The 17,680-nt window shown below is 37.7% G+C and overlaps 1 protein-coding gene across 1 annotated transcript in view; it reads right to left on the bottom strand.

Annotated features, from left to right (window-relative positions):
• Nucleotides 1-12,990, bottom strand: part of LOC122802355 — a 941,782-nt gene extending 928,792 nt beyond the window's left edge. Inside the window, exons 1-2 of the mRNA XM_044071992.1 lie at nucleotides 12,892-12,990; nucleotides 3,943-4,022 (exon numbers count right to left, since the gene is read on the bottom strand). Of these exons, the coding sequence (XP_043927927.1) occupies nucleotides 3,943-4,022; nucleotides 12,892-12,990 (179 nt within the window). The remainder of the gene's footprint in view (nucleotides 1-3,942; nucleotides 4,023-12,891) is intronic.
• Between the last annotated feature and the right edge of the window lie 4,690 nt (nucleotides 12,991-17,680).

The raw sequence follows: 17,680 nt of genomic DNA, 5'->3' as shown, positions 1-17,680 counted from the left end.
AAAAACTTAACTCTAATCAGTTTAACAGCATTAGATACTGAAAATGTATGGGTTTAACTGTGATGTTTTCTCCTCTTTCAGTGGGAGAAGAAATGACATGTATAAGTAGCTACAGTATTAGATCAAAAAGTTACTGAAACATGGTCAGAACAAGCTGGTGATTTGCTTCTAGTAAACATAAGATAGCAGACACTAGTGGTGACCATGTCCAGTTATTTGTTCCACTGAGTAACTCAGTTAAGATGTATCTTCTTTTGGCTGAAGTTTTATAGTTAGGAGAAGGAAATCCAATTCTGCTTAGAGAAAGGAACATTTTTGTTATGTTCTAAGGACTCTAGTCCTTATCCAGAAAGAAGGAGTCTTGGTGCTTAAGAAATGCATCATTAGGTTTAACCCTGACTCAGATCAGGTGGATACTTTCCTTTGGGGAGTATTTCACATTTTTCACCCACTCTTCAACAACTTCATAGATCTTATTTCAGCAGATATAAAATTGTTGTTTTGAGATCTCTCATACCTCTCTGTGAAGTGTGAGACCCTGTCATACAGATATATATTTGCAGAGGAAGAGAGACTCGCCAAGATGGTGGCCTTTTAATGCATACTGTTGTGAATACTGAGAATAAACAGAAATCTTGACAGACTTAATTCTTTATTCCTTCGATGATAATCTTACACTAGAAAGTATGCAGGAGTCTCAGCTGGATGTAATTAAAGCTGAATTCTGTGAATGTATGCAACAATATTCATAAGTGCCACAAAGCAAAAAAAAAAAAGTCTGGAGATCATGCAAGAGTGGTTGCTGTAGTCTTCAGAGAAAAACAGCAGGGGGTGGACTTCCTAGTCCTTGGTGACTTAATAAACAAAGCTAAGACTGATTTGCAGGAGAAATACTTGCAAGTTATCTCCAAAGGCATTCATTAGCCTGGCATATATGCTTAGGCAGAGGAAGACAGAAAAGCACATTCAAGTTTTAAAAAAACAGGGAGGAGGGATAATGACAGGCCCGGAGGACAAATTAAAGATATTTCTGAAATACTATGATGCACTATATATGGCAACATATTGGACTGAGAAGTAGGACCAAGCTAGAACATGCTTTTTGGAGCAGCTGACACTCCCATTATTAGAGAATCGGTGTGGGTCTCTCTTGGTCCTGATAACACAGAATGAGGTCTTGGCACAAGACAAATGGAGCTCTTGAATGGACTCTCACTGGAATTATATGGCAAGAACTATGAAGTATTTACTCCTTATTTAATCAATGTAATGAAGAAGGTAAGCCAGGATAATCTGTCTACAAAGTTTAATGCCTGCCCCAGTGGCATCAGACTACCAGGTCATTCGTTTATAATTTTTTGGCAACATGTACAATGATATTTTTATGTATTAGCCAGATTGGAAACATACTGTTGTGTTAAAAATTTTTATAATTTAATCATTGTGTAATAAATGTTACAACTTTCATAACACTGAAAATATATGTAACCTGAAATAAATTAAAATTTACAGGGTAAACTGAATACTGACATGTCTTTTGGGGTTGTTCTATACTGAGGAATTAGGGATTTTCTGATGCAAGGTCTGACTCATATGTGTAGACAGCTCGGCCATACAGTAATCGACATTACTGAATTCTAATCTCTCAGCAGCAAAGAATGCTATCACTAGAAAATGAAAGGTACCTAATGCCTAGTAGTGCAATGATGTCATAACATTTTACTAAATGCGAAAGAGCTTATTAATGACTAGGTCAATAAGTGAATAATGATAAATTACAGAGTTTGGCTTGAAAGCTGATCTAATTTTTACCTCAGTGATGACATTATAAGCACAAGAGATCATCTAGGCAGCTTGGTAGTGTGCCTCAAATCCAATAATGCGGTCTGTTTAGAAACTGGTAAGATGCCGTGCCTCTGTTTAGTCACACTAAAAGACTAAGCTTGAGAAGATAATTAGCATAACAAGGAACTAGTCAGTATTTGAGGTGTGAATTGTTACAAAGCTTTCCTTTAGTGTGGGCTTCTAGTTTCTTGAGGGGTTTTGTACAGTTTTACTCTTCTGTATCTTTGATGCTCATTTGTATTCACTTATTCACAGATGCCTAGGGAGTAACTTCAAATAAAACATAAGTGTGTGTTTTTTTTTTTTCATAATGCAACGTTACACACAATATGAACAAAAAGATGTAATAACGACATTTGGTTTAAAAAAGAACAAAGTTTGCAAAGAAACCAGTTGCTTTTTTCCATCCTCATAATCCACCTTTTTGTGCATTTAACAAAACTACTGTGGATATAAGTGTTAGGGTACTGGTTTACCCTTCCCCTTCACCACTTGTAGATGTCACTAAAATGAAAGTATATCAACCACCTGATATGAACTAAAACATTCTTTTAAGTAGCCACAAGCTCTGCCCCTGGTTGCATGGCAGTGCCTAACTTTAGCAATGAGCTAAAAAGGACACAATTTAGGATTTTATGTACAAAATAAATAATAAACAATATAAATATTTGAGGAAATTAAGGTCAGAATTATGTCCAAAATTATGTGCAATGTATCCTAATGTGACACTGGAAAATAAAGATAAGCAATTTGTTAAAACATACACAAGCACAGTGACAGGGATTGGTAGAAGCATTTGCTATACTTCTGAAAGCAAATTATTTAGTGCAGGAATATAATATCATATAATATGATATCATATAATATATCATATCATATCATATAATATAATGAATGTAGCAAGGATGCCTCACTCTTTAAAACGGAAATACCAAAATAGCCCATAGGAGTGAGATAAAACGTCAGTAACTATCTTGATCCAAACACCATAGAGCTCAAAATAAAAACAATAATCCAGCATTTATTGAATGTTAGCACTTTCACAGTAAAAGATACTGCTTCTTCAGGCATTACATCTTAATCAACACAACCTGGACATTTATATACAACAGTCAGATGAAATTAACCAATGCTGTGGGCCACATTCATTAACATGTTTGGCTAAAGCATTATTACAAAGCCCATTTCTAATATTATACACATGCTCCTTAATTCTATCTTTTAAGCACCTGTTTGTCTTTCCTACATAAAAAGATGTACATTCCTGTACATTGTACATTCCTAGTAGACAGCCAAGTAGATCACATTCAAAGAGTAACAATCTGCATTAACTTTAAACGTAAACACTTTTCTCATATCAGGGTGCTTAAAAAACCATGAAGAATCAATGCAGCTACAAAAATTACAACTAGTACAAGGAACAGTAGCAAAAGTTAGATCCCTAGGTATAGTGTTTCCTACTTTAGGGTGACACAACATATACAGCATAGTTTTAAATCTTTAGTTATACAACAAGTGTTAATGAATAAACATGGTGGAGGCATCGACAACTGGACTGAAGCCACTAAGACTAGATGGATTAATTAGACTCAGGGCTGATGCGGGTCAGGGTCTTAATGATAAAGTACCACTTAAACCACTTCTGAAGGCAAGACCAGTATATAGATGAATGTAGTACTTTTTTACATGTAGGTTTCTTATTCTGCTTTGTCTTTAGTTTTTAATAGTTGTTTTTTAATTGCTTAACTGATAGTAGTTTATCATTGGTTAATTTAATCTGACTGTTGTATATAAATGTCCTGGTTGTGTTGATTAAGATTTAACATCTGAAGAAGCAGTATATTTTACTGTGAAAGCGCCAACGTTCAATAAATGCTGGATTGTTTTTATTTTTGAGCTCTGTGATGTTTGGATCAAGACAGTTACTGCCTATTTGCTTTGTCTCACTCTTATGGACTATTTTGGTATAATATAATATAATATAATATATTATAATATATTACAGTCCTTCCTCCCAAAAATGCACATATTGTAGCAAGCTGTAGGCAAAATATATTATTATACAGGAGTGAAATGACAGAACTGTAAATATCTTACCCTCCTATAACCAGTACATGATCATCTAATTTAAGCCGATCAATGACCAGTTGAAGGCAAGCAACGGCTCCCAATCGCTCCTGTTACAAAAACAAAAGTTATCAGAAGATACGCATGACTGCACTGGAAAAATGCTTTTAAGAGATAATTTTTAAAAAACATTAATTAATGTTTTCATACAAATAAGCTCACTGAAGACCACATTTAGCATACACATTTGCAGAATTTGTTTTTGAAAAGCTTATGTTGCACAGTGACAACCATTGCAGACCACATAGCAAACTGGATGCAGAGACTTTATTTCAACAACAGAATCTTGTTGAAGGACAGAAATGTTGCAGATAGAAATGTTGCAGATTGTAATCAGATGTTTTCAAAAAAACGGAATTTATAAGAGATTCCTGAGTAACAAAGTAGTGTCCATAGTCCCTTCAACATTTGTCTTTCTAAGTTATAAAATCCATCTCGTATAGAAACGGTCCAAATAATGACTTGCTCATATCATTAGTCCAGGATGGCTCACATCAAGTTTCTAAGCATATAAGCATACAAATGATACATTAAATGCTTTATATAACCCTGTCAACCAGTAATGACAGACCATTCACCATATTATTGACAACTGCAGTCTCACGTTTTAATTCTATGCAAGTATTCACAGATTATTTGTGCAAATAACCAAGAAGATAATATTATAACTGTAACAGCCATTTTTGCTTTCTCTTTGGTTTCTCTTCTAGCTGTATTAATTTCAATTGTTACATTATTTAATAATTTAACTGGTTATTTATTACTATTATTTAATAAATTAACTGGCAACTTGGCTAACCAAAAATACCTTACTCACTATGAGACTCCATGGTAAGACCTGGAATCGCTACCACAAAAATAAATCTATCACCACCCTCAACGAATACAAAACAATTTGCAATAAAGTAAAAAAAGGTATTATCTCAGACCACAAAGCCTATTTCTCTACACTCCAAACCAACCATAACACTAACCCCAAAAATGTTTGGAAGGGAATCTCTTCTCTCCTACACCCTGGTAAAAAAGAAAACCCCTGCCCCGAACCAAATGCCTCTGACTTAGACCTAGCCACCCAATTTAACTCTTTCTTTATTGACTCCATAGCCAAATTAACATAATCCTTCACTAACAATTCAACTTCTCTATCCCTAGCCACACCTATCCCTCCCTCCCTCCCATAATATCTCCCACTCCCAACCTCCGGCCTTTTCCATGAACCCTATCCCTATATCTACCATAAAAAAACTTCTCCTCAAACTGAAACCTGGCTCCAATGCCCCTGACAAAATACCCTCCTACTTCGTAAAAGTAGCTGCAGAAGCCATTGCTCTTCCCATCTGCATTCTAATAAAATCGGTCTATATCAGAATGCCATATCCCTCAGATCTGGAAAGAAGCCTTTATTATTCCACTTCATAAAGGTGGCAACAATAACATCCCTAACTTTCAACCTATCGCTATCTTATCCCCATCTCTAAACTTCTTGAAAAACGTATACATCTACAACTTTTACCCTATCTTATAAACAACCATCTTCTTACTCCCACACTACATGGATTCAGGCCTGGCCACAGCACCTTCATTGCTCTCCTCTCCTTCCTAGAAACTGTTAACAAGGCCCGTGAAGCCAACCATATAGTGTCCACTCTCCTCCTAGACCTCTCTTAGGCATTTGACACCATCTCCCACCTCACCAAGCTCTCCAAACAAAATCTATCCCAATCCACTATCAACTGGTTTACTAGTTACCTCTCAAATAGGCAACGAGCAGTCAGATGGAAAAAAAGCCACTTCCCCTTTTCCTCAATACCCGCACAGATGTCCCTCAGGGTTCAATCCAAGGCCCCTTTCTTTTCAATATATTCATAAATAACTTCTACCAACCCATCCCAAATGCCAGCCTCATCCAATATGCTGACAACTCAACAATAATCTGCTCTGCCTCATCTATCACCACCTTAACTAAACTAACCCAAGATGCCTTCTTATCCACTGAGCAATGGATGCTAGGAAACCATCTAGCACTAATGCAAACAAAACCAAACTTATATTTACCCCTCCCAAAACCACTACCCTTGATAAAAATTAATTCTCAATCACCAGTCAAAATAATGCTCTTCTCGAAATAGTTACCAATGCTAAACTACAAGGAATACTCATTGATGATCAGCTAAAGTTTGAAAATCATCTTCAAGTAAATAGCAAAAAAACACACAAGAAAATTGGAATGCTTTACCGCCATAATCATTATATTTCTCCCTCCAACAGGTTCATCCTTGCTAATACATAACTCATCCCATCCCTCCTATATAGTGCATCTATCCTTACTAACCTACAATCCTCCCTCAAAACAAAACCCGCCTTGTGCTACAATAAAATAACAAAATTTGCTACAGGCATAAGATCCACTTCACACCACTGCACTGCCTTGCATCAGCTAAAGTGGCCTGAGCTGCCCAAGTATCTAATCTACACTCAACTTGTCCAAGAACACAAACATATTTTCAGCCCCTCTCTCTGCCCTCCTTTTTCACCACCTTTAAAATGCATCAACCTGATAGACTTCTCATATCTAATTCCCAAAATCTAATTGAACTACATAAACCTGCCTGACCTCCAGGCAAACATCTAATGTCCTTCTCTCTAGCACACCACTGAAATTCTCTCCCACCTCTCATCCGTACCACTAGCAGCCCCTATTCCTTCAAAACCTTATTTAATTCACACCTAACTTCACAATGGGAATGCTCTTGCACCCACCCTACATAATCTCCCCACACTTTACTTACTCTCTAGAAGCTATATCTGTAAATAGCTTCCTACAGTTTATATTTCTAATAAATTATAGGAATAAGCATAACTTTTAAGCACTGTAGGAATTAGCAGCTATGTAATAAAATGTAGAAATTAGTGTAACTCTTATGAACTTAAACTGTGTGCAAAATTTCTGCTTTTGCATTGTACTAATTCTGTTTGCTTCTATTGTAAGTTTTACTAAAATTGTGTGCTTTGTAGTTACTATTCACTCTTAATTGGTAACCTGTAATTTGCATTTTTTTCTGGAGCTTTTCTCCCCAGGACTCCATTGAAAACAGCCTCACTGTAGCGCAATGGACTATCCTGGCAAACAAACTGCAAATGAACTAAATAAAAATAAAATAGTTTGGTGCAGTGGCCTGAGGAGTCTTTTTAATGTGAGATCCTGGCCACAATGTCTATAATGAGAAAAAATTGTATTAGTACAATAAACACCACAAAGGAAGGAAAAAATTAGATAATGACTAATCTTAACAATTTGTGGTAATCCTAAGCATTACAAGTTTACAAAGAGAAGCAGAGACAAAGTGCATATGAATATACACAATGTAACCCTTCAATAGAGCATGCACAACAAAAGCATGTCTTAATACGAACTATTATATTGATACCAAATATATTATTTACAGTTGTTGCTTGAACTAATTAGAATACATGCAATTGTTAAACAGTTGAGAGAAATGTAAAACAGTTAGATTTGTCACCAGTAAGAACTGGTGACAGGGGAAGAACAGAGGATGTGATGGGAGACAGAAAGAGGTAAGGAAGGTGGAAAGAGATAACTAAGAAGAATAACCCAGACAATGAGGATAAGAGATGGAAAAAGTAATAGGTGAGGGGATGAAGAGTGATGCTAATATGTTGTATTGTGGAGTTACAATAATGTAACACTGGAAAAATATCCATTTTGATGTGTTTGTCCTGTTTGCAAATGGTTATGCAGAGAATACAGGCCAAAATTATTCTGCTACATTTCTTTTTATTATTAAATCTGTCTGGGTGAAACATTTACATTTACTTTGCTGTTGTAAATGCTTCTTTGGGAGTTTTGTGAATGTTATCAACCTGTTAGAGGTTCCATTATTAAAATAAACAATCCAGGGAAACAGGACAGTCTTGTATAGTTCCTTGCATTATATATTAACTTCCCCAATTTTTTTCTTTGTCCACTTAAATATCAGTTTTTGAGTCAGCATACATACTGTTACTCCATTTACCCAAATTACCCCTGAATTTTTCTTTAACCATAATACTTAAACATAAAAAGGCCAACCCAGCAACAAGAAATCTTTTTTCAATATAAAATAATATTATGTTAATAGCTGCGCAGAGGCAGCTGTACCTACCAGGCAGTATAGACCTAACTCAAAAAACAAGCCACCCTGGTGGAATCACAAAATCAATTGGATGTATAACAGGAAGAAGAAAATCATGGCAAAAATTAGGAGGTACAGCACCCAGCAAGATAAAAGCACTCTCATTAAAACTAAACAACTCAGAGGACAAATAAAGTCTACCAAAGCCAAATTTGAGGTAAGTTTGGCCACCCAGGCCAAGGACAACCACAAAGCATTCTTTAGCCATTTCCCCAACCTCAAAGGCAATACATAATTGTGTGCAGAGCTCATTGTAAATGAAGCCGCCTATACTGAACCAGAAGATATAGCAAACCTCCTAAATTCAGATCCAACTTTACTCCTCTCTCCCCCTCAACCTTCCCTCAGGAAATATCATCAAATATAAAGTACAGTTGTGTAAACTTACCATAAATGTAGATTTTTGAGTGCATTCACTGTTGCAGTCCTTATAAAATGGGTTATCCAGCTCCCAGTAGCCCAGAGTCGGCCAGAATACCAAAGTCCTTGGTATATGGTGGCTGCCTTCGGTTTAGGCCTGACGCCAAGTACAAAAGGAGGCAGCCGACACCATTTCCTCAGTTTTTATTGCCTTAACTGTCAGGAGCCCCCCAAAAAAAGGTTAGACCAAGAAAAGAAAATCCTGTCTGTGCCCTAAGAAAAAAGGGGGGATGGAGGGGGGGACCAGGACTGCAACAGTGAATACACTCAAACATCTACATTTATGGTAAGTGTACACAACTGTACTATGTTCATCGTGTTTCACTGTTGCAGTCCTTACAAAATAGGTGGATTCCCAAAGCCCAGGAAAAAAACAAAAGGGAGGAGAAACACCCACAGTTTAAGAGTTGGTAAGGATGCCCTGCAACACTGCAGTGGCAAAACCAGCCCTGGACTTAGAAAACAAGGGTAAATTGTAATGTTTAGTGAAAATGTGGACAGAAGTCCATGTAGCTGCTTCCAGTAGGTCCCTAGTAGGTACACCTCTTAAAAATGCTGCTGAGGTAGAGGCTGTCCTAGTAGAATGGGTCCTAATACTCTGAGGAGGAACCTTGCCATGCTGTAAATAACAAAAGTGAATACAATGAACAATCCACTTAGAAATGGTTTGTTTAGAAATAGCTTTGCCCTGAGCTCCAGGAGCAAAACTGACCAACAACTGAACCGACTTTCGAAAAGATTTAGTCCTGTCCAGGTAAAATCTAAGCTATCTATGCACATCCAGGGAATGCAGTAACCTTTCCCCTTTATTCTGAGGATTAGGAAAGAAGGTAGGCAGGTGGATAGTCTGGTTAAGAGTCAGTCTAGAAACCACCTTAGGCATAAAGGAGGGATTAGTTTGAAGAGAAACCCAATCCACATGGAAGATGATAAAAGGCTCTACTGCCATTACGGCCTGCAGCTCAAACTCTTCTAGCTGAAGTATAAGCCAAAAGAAAGGCAGTTGTCCAGGAGATAAACTTCAGGTCCGCTGAGGCAGCTGGTTCAAAAGGAGGCAGAGTAAGTTTCTCAAGTACAAAATTGAGGTCCCAAGCAGGAGTAGGTGCCCTTCTGGCAGGCTTTAAATTGCTAGCTGCCCTGAGGAACTGTTTCATCAAGGGATGAGAGAAAATGGGATGCTCAAAGGAACAATGAGCAGAAACAGCTGAAGCATAGATTTTGATAGAAGAAAAGGAAAGTCCACCATTAAGCAAGCCTGCCAGATAGTCAAGGATAAGAGGAAGAGTAGGTTGAGAAGGGTCTTCCCCTCTAGTCTGCGTCCAAATGGAGAATTGTTTCCACTTATCTGCATAAGATTTCCTAGTGCTAGGCCTCCTGGCCTCAAGAAGGATCTCAACCACTTGTTGGAAAAGGTTTAAATTATGAGCCAAGCTGCCAAATGCAGAGTCTGAAGATGAGGATGCAGAATTTTTCCCCCCTCCTGAACCAAGAGATCTGGTATCGGGAAGATGCCAAGGCTGAGACTGGGAGAGATTACGAAGTAGTGAATACCAATGTTGTCTGGGCCAGTCTGGAGCTATGATGATGGCCCGTGGTTTTTCATCCCTTATCTTTAACAACACTCTGGGAAGAAGAGGCAGAGGAGGGAATGCATAGATTGAGAGCTGTGTCCAGGGAAAGGACAGAGCATCCACTTTCCCAAGCATTGTTGTGATGATCCCTGGTGCAAAAGGTTGGAAGAAGGTGGTTGGTTGGAGATGAGAAGAGATCCACCTGGGGAGTGCCCCAATGCTGAATGATGCAACAGAAGATGGTCTTGTTTAGTTGCTACTCGTGTGAATCCAGAACCTGCCTGCTCAACCGGTCTGCCAAGGTGTTGAGCCTTCCTCGAAGAAACTGAACTATCAGATGAATGCCCATGGAAGCTACTATGGACCAAAGTATCATGCTTTGTCTGCACAGAGGGTAAGAGTGCATCCCTCCCTGCTTGTTGATGTACCACATGATTGTGGTGTTGTCTGTCCCAACCAGAAGAGTACCAGGAGAGAGAAGATGTTTGAAAGCCATTAAGGCCTGTTGGACTTATTTATTGGATTAATGTGAAAATGAACCTGTTGAGAGTTCCAAGTCCCCTGAATGCATCTGCCCTATAGATGTGCTCCCCAAGCATAGTCCTAGGCATCTGTGGTGAGAGTCTGCCTGGCAGGAGGCAAGGAATCAGAGGAAGTATCAAGTCTAAATTCTGAGTGTGTTGACACCAAAGGTTTTTGAGGTACCATTGTATTTTCCTCATATGCAGTTTGGCATATGGAATCATCAGAATACATGAAGCCATGAATCCCAGGGCTTGCAGAGAGCTGGGTCATGCTTGCCAAATTCTTGAAGTAATTTGAAAGATCCATTTGTTTCTCTTGAGGGAGGAATACCATCTGGGCAGCTGTATTCAGGCTCGTTCCCAGGAATACAATCTCCCTGGTGGGTACCAATCTTGACTTCTTTTTGTTGATGGTGTAGCCCAAAGAGGTGAGAAGGTTCTCTACAAAGTCCAAATCCTTTAGAAGTTCCTCTGGGGAGTTTGCCTGAATAAGTCAATCGTCCAAGTAAGAGTAAATCTGAATGTTTCTTTGTCTGCAAAAAGCAATGACTGGAGCCAGGCATTTGGTAAAAACTCTGGGAGCAGTAGATAAGTCAAAGGGCAGTGCAGAGAATTAAAGTGCCTGTTCCCCTCCCTGAAGTGAATGAACTGCCTGCAGCTTTCCCTTATTGATGTGCAGATAAGCTTCTTTGAGATCCAAAGTCACCAGCCAGGAACCCTTGGCCAGCATTGGCAGCAACTGCTGAAGAGTGAGCATTTTGAATTTGGGAATCACCAGAAAAGTGTTTAGAATGGACAAATTCAGAATAGGGCACCAGGTGCCCCCTTTTTTGGGGACCAGGAAAAGTCTTGAGTAGAAACTCTGGACAAACCCAGAATAGGGCACCAGGTTCCCCCTTTTTTGGGGACCAGGAAAAGTCTTGAGTAGAAACTCTGGCCTATCTGTAGTGCAGGAAATGGCTCTATTGTTCCCAGGTTTAGTAAAGAAGAAACTTGTTTTTCTGCTTCTGCCTTTTGATTTGGGGGGATATCTGGGTATCCTTGGTGGACAGGGAAGGTGTGAAAGGAGAACTTGTAGCCTTGGGATACTATTTTGACCACCCATTTGTCATCTTTGATGGTGAACCAGACATTTGCAAAAATGGCTAACCTTCCCCCCAAAGGAAACCCTGAGCCCGCAGAGGCAGGCAGGGGAAGGCTGGAGTCATAGGGAATGCTTGCTTTGGGAATTTTGCTTAGAACACCCTGATTTTGAAGAGGAAGCCTGCCAGTGCATAGCCTTTTATGGGGTGGAAGTTGGTCCCCTAGAAGACCTGTAGAACCAGACTTAGTGCGACTCTGTTTACTAGGGTAAGGACAAGTCCAGTTCTTATAAGGGTAATGTCTACTAAAACGAGGAGGCTGAACTTGCAGAAAGTCCTTAACAGTTTGCATCTATTTGGCCTTATCCTCCAACTTTTTCAACACCTCTTCTGCTTTGCTACCAAAAAGATTGTCCTTGTGGAAGGGCACATCCAGTAATTTAGATTTGACAGATTCAGAAAGGAGCTGTTCCCTGAGCCAAGCATGTCTTCTAATGACAGAACCAGTGGCTGCTGCCCTGCAAGAAGCCTCCAAAGTGTCAAAACCACAATGTAGAGAATATTTAGTGACAAGAGTGACAGAATTCAATAAGTCATGCATGTCCTTACTCAGGGAAGGAACACCAGCAATTTTAGCCTTAATAGCCTCGAAAGTATGCTGCTGATAATTGTCTTTTCATATGCTTAATAACAGACCTAATAGCCAGGGTAGAAGAAGTATAAACCTTTTTACCCAATCTATCCAAAGACCTAGATTCCCTGTCAGAAGGAACAGGATTTTTAGCAACAGTGGCTTTAACACCCTTAGGGCCCTGAGAAATAATCCCTGGATCAGCAGAAGAATTCTTGAAAAGGAACTGATGAGAATCAGGAACTTTACACCTGTCAGGCTTTCTGGAAGCAGAAGGAACAGAATTAGGAGTCAAAGAATTCTCCATGAAAAACATCATCAACAACTTCCAAAACCGGAGTGATAACCAAAGGCTTATGCTGTGGCAAATCCAAGAATTCCCTAATCCATTTCTTAGACTGAGGGTAGTCCTAACTTTCTCATTTGAAATGCTCCCCAAGAGTATTCAGAGCATCTCTAAAAGAAAAATCTTTTAATTAATACAGGTTTTATACTTACAGTATTGTTCAAACCTAGTGTAGCATCTGCTTGTAGTCTAATGATCCATTCATATTCTTGTTCTAGAATGTTATTCATATCTCCTCCCCTAGTACCCATGTCTATTACGACTATACCTCTAAACTTATAAGTATGTGTATTATTATCCATAACATGCTTGCTTAATGCATTTGTCACCACTTTTCTTCTAATCTCGGACTTATGTTCTATTATACACTCCCTTAATTTTCTAGTTGTCTTAACAACATAGAATGCTGTGCAAATTGTACACGTTGCAAGATGCACTAATTGGGATGTGTTACAATTTGCTGAACATTTAAATTCATATTTTTCTTTGGTAATAGGATGTTCAAAGTTATTTATCGAATCATAAATATCAGCACAGCAGCTACAATTGTAACATTTCAATGTTGCATTTTTATGTTGGTATATAACTCTCTTTTCTTTAAAGTCCTTATAACACAATTTCTGCTTCAATGTCTCCAAGTTCCTGTATGAAAATCTAGGTTTCATGCCTACTAGATCTTTAATCTCTGGCATAGCCATCAATATAAGCCAATTATTTTCTATGATGTTGCATACATCTCTAGTATTTGCATTAAAAGTAGTGACATACCTAATTACTTTGTCACTTTTATCTAAAATTTGTGCTAATTCTATTGTATTTCCGCCAAAAACTGGTTTATATTTATCCTTTCTTCCTATTTTACCTCTTCATATATGGCATCTACATATTGAGTAGAATAGCCATTCCTTTCAAACTCTTGCATCATTTCATTTGCTTGGAGTATAAAATTATTCTCCTCTGTATTGAACTTGCTAGCCCTTATTAATTGTGCTTTCAAAACACCTTTAAAAGTATGTGGTGCATGCATGCTATTCCTTCTAATGTATCTATTAACATTTACTTCTTTCTTATATATTGTTGACTCTATTTTATCTGCTTTCTTATATAATTGAATGTCCAAAAACACTATACTATCTGCTGAAAAAAAACATTTTAAATTTCAAAAAATTTGTCGTAGCATTTAAATATACACTATAATTCTCCAACTCTTCACTATTACCATCCCAAATTAAAAAACAATCTACAAATCTTCTGTAAAATTTAACTTTGGTATTTAAACTACTGTGGTCACTCAGTACAAATTGCTTCTCCCACTGGTATAACACTAAATTTGCATATGTATTTGCTACTGGGGTGCCCATTGCTACCCAATTTAACTGCAAAAAAGGTTTTCCATCAAAAATGAAAGTCCTATTCACCTATACCATTTTCTAGTCTGTTATTAGATAGTGCCTCATAAAATTCTTTAAAGCGATCCTATGTGACCATCTTTTTCTACAATCTTCTCATCTTTGTCATTTAATTCCTGTTCTGTACAATCTTTCTTCTGGGCTTTAAAGTACTCAACTGTTCTTTCTCTATGTCCACCAAAAGTCATCCTTATAATGCTTCCCATCACCACTTCTGTTCTTGCTGGAGCCATACATAAACATTAGCATTGGGTTTTCTTGGGCATTTCAGTTTTATTTCTGTATTAATTTTTTTTCTCTCTTTCATACACTTACAGTTCAGACGGTTTACTGATAATTTATTTTATATTTTTTCTGGATTTATTTACTTTAGTGTCGTTTCTTAATCTCACCTCAATATGAGATGATTTGGTCTTTTAGTTTAGTTCCATGTCACTACAATATTTACTTATAATCAAGGCTACTCTAGTTTTACCTATTTAATTTTAATAGTTTTGTCTACTTATACATTTTTTCTCTTTTTAATTAAGGGTAGTATTTGCTGCAAGTCTTACCATTTATCAATCAAAAACTCCCTAGAAGTACTTTCAGTCTCTGTAGAAGATAATATTTTCTGAAGCATAGGGCTGGCTTCCTCTTCCAGCGATTTTCCATTATACAAAAACTCTAGACAGCAATAGGCTTTGGGAGTTTTTTTTCAGACTTTGATCTGAAGAAAGTGACTGCAAGGACTACATGGGCAAACTATTGGTATCTCTTCATCTGCCATTAAACAGCTTGAGAATATTCCTTCAGATGTTCAACAACTTTTCTGTCTCCTTAGTGCTGATGTGTCACGGGTGGCTAACCCATGATAACTTCAATATTGGGGTTAGGGAGTTGGTGGCCTTTGTTCATAGGTTCATATGTGATTACTAGGCTAAGGACCCCAGGGGGGGTCTTTTTAAACCTAGCCATGCTTTCCAAATATATCTGACAAGTATTTGTATCCTATGGCTATTTTAAGGGGTATGTGTAGGCTTGGGCATGGGTGGTCAAGCATTTACAGGCTGCCTCTTTCTACTAGAGACATATGTGCCAGACCAGGGATAGACTTCCAATTCCCCATCCACTGGTCCAAGTTTTTGAATCAGGTTAAGGAAGAATTCTATTTCACATGGATGGGAAGCCTGTACCAGAGAAGGGATAATCTCTGACACACATACCTGTCACTCCAATTTCCCTACTTATATTGCAGATGAGGTTTACATCCCTAGATCAGGTAATTCTGATGCTATTAGTTTTGCAGGTGTGCAACAGGTCCATCAATGCAGGATCAGGGGATGCTTTGTAGGCCAGCCATAGACTGCCTCTTGACAATCAGTAGACAGAATACAAGAATACAGCTTTTTGAGTCGGTCCATGTAGAACATATTGTTTAGACTATTTTTTTTTTTTTTTTTTTTTTTTTGTGAAAACCTGTTTGACATATGCCTGATCAGGTACATACCAAATGGGATTTAGTACTCAATTACTGGTCTGACATGGGCCAAGTACAGTGGAACAATGACATCTTTGGACCTAGATGCCATACCTTTCCTTATATTTCACTTATTTTGTAAAATAATTCTTCATATTTTGAAGTGGCTTTGGGTTCGACCCATATATGTGGCAATACAGTGGACATCATTTCAGTATGAAGTCATAACCAGAGATTTTGTAGTAGAAACCTGGGTGGAATTCACTGACTTAATTCCGTTTTAGTGTAAGAATTTCATCCAGCTTATCCCAGATTCCTTACGTCCTCTGCCACACGACACCTTCAGGGCTGCAGTTCTACTGATACAGAGGAGGTGCAAGATGTTTGATATGAGGAATTCATGGGAACTCTTGAAATCTCTGCCCCTAGACATGTATATCAAGTTCACTTCAGACCATGAAATTCACAGTTTGGTCTTCAGAGATGAGAAAGACTGAGTCAATGTTGGACAGCAGATTACATCATACTGGCCTGCTCAAGGAAAGAATCACCCTAGACAATATTTTCTTAGTCCATCACGCAGACATCTTCCAGGAGAAGTCAACGTACCTGTCCCAAGAGATCTCTAGTGGCAGCTTGACTAGCTGCCTCTTCTGGATGTTGGGAAACAGTGTGCTCAAGAGTGCCTAGCCATGTGGAAATTGTTTTTTTTCTGAGGAATGCAACTTTCTCAGAGAACTATCTTGTTCCATGTGTGCAGCTGCTGGCACTTTCAGATGTCTAGCGCAAGTCTCTTGCATTCATATTTCACTTAGCAAGGGCTTTGGATTCAAGTACTCACTAAAGATGAACCCCTACAGCATCCTACAGCTAAAGATGATCTCAAATTTTACTGTTGTGTACCACCATCTTACCATGTGGCTCCATTCTGCTTTAATGTACTTATACTTTTATACATGGATTTTGCTTATTTATTTCTTTATATTGATGTCTTATCAGTTTTTTTAATGATGCTTTAGTCTTGATTTGTATCTATATCCATGCTTGAGTTTTTGCACAAAAGCTTGAATTTGAACCTCTGATAAAGATAATTGTTCCAATATTCAGCTTGACTATTGTTTTTTCTGTTATCAAAATGCCTTGTTGTCACTTTTCTGGCTTAACTATGAGACCACAAAGTGCTACATAAATCAGATTTGCTTGAAAATCATGCAATTGCAGATTCCTGCAGAACCCAAATTTTCAGTTATATGGAATTTTTCTTTTAACTTATGGGTGCTCTAAAATGCTATTTAAGTGACTGTATCAGTTTTATTTTTATTATACTTATATTTATTCACTAGGAGAGTGCACTATTCTCAGTGGACCACTTACATGCACAGCCCAAGTGAACAGGGTCACATAAGAAATGAACAAAACATATTTACAGATACAAGGATATGCTAAAACAAATATATGTACAAAATGACAGTAAATATATTTAACTACAAATATTGCTCTGTACCGTTTGACAATCTGATATCTCTTCAGGCTTATAAAGGGCATTGGAACTGCTAACGTTCTAAATCTCTTATGTGTACAGACTTAAAGACACTACTCAAAAGTTCAGAGAAATCTGGTGAAATAACTCCTGTATAGTTAGAGTAAAAACAATAAGATAGTCTCCTTTGTAGATTCTGTTAATTATACTGTTTATACTACTTTAAGCATTAAAAGATAATGAGAAATACATGGCAGACTTCTAAGATCAGTACAAAAAACAGCAATTTGAGACATTCCAAGTTGAAACTAGATACACACAATTGTCAGTACAATGTCAATTTTTGGATGCCTGTGAATCAGTTATAGTAGCCAGTGTTAACAGATTTTTTTTAACTATATTACCAACGTTTAATAAAAAGATATACTGAAGATAGACAGTTCACATACCAGTATAATGGGAAAACACCAGAAATGAAGGTAAAGATATGGTAGGACAAAGGGAAAATATGATCTAGCTAAGGGGTCTATCAAACATGCAGAAGCTAAGATTTTATTCAGTCAGCTCGACATATAATGGTATAAATGAAATGG

The sequence above is a fragment of the Protopterus annectens genome, chromosome 5.part0, assembly GCF_019279795.1.
Source record: "Protopterus annectens isolate FY-2018-M chromosome 5.part0, PAN1.0, whole genome shotgun sequence".
NCBI classification, from domain to species: Eukaryota; Metazoa; Chordata; order Ceratodontiformes; family Protopteridae; genus Protopterus; species Protopterus annectens.
The sequence above is the reverse complement of the archived record's forward strand: the minus strand, read 5'-3'. Positions and strand labels throughout refer to the sequence as shown.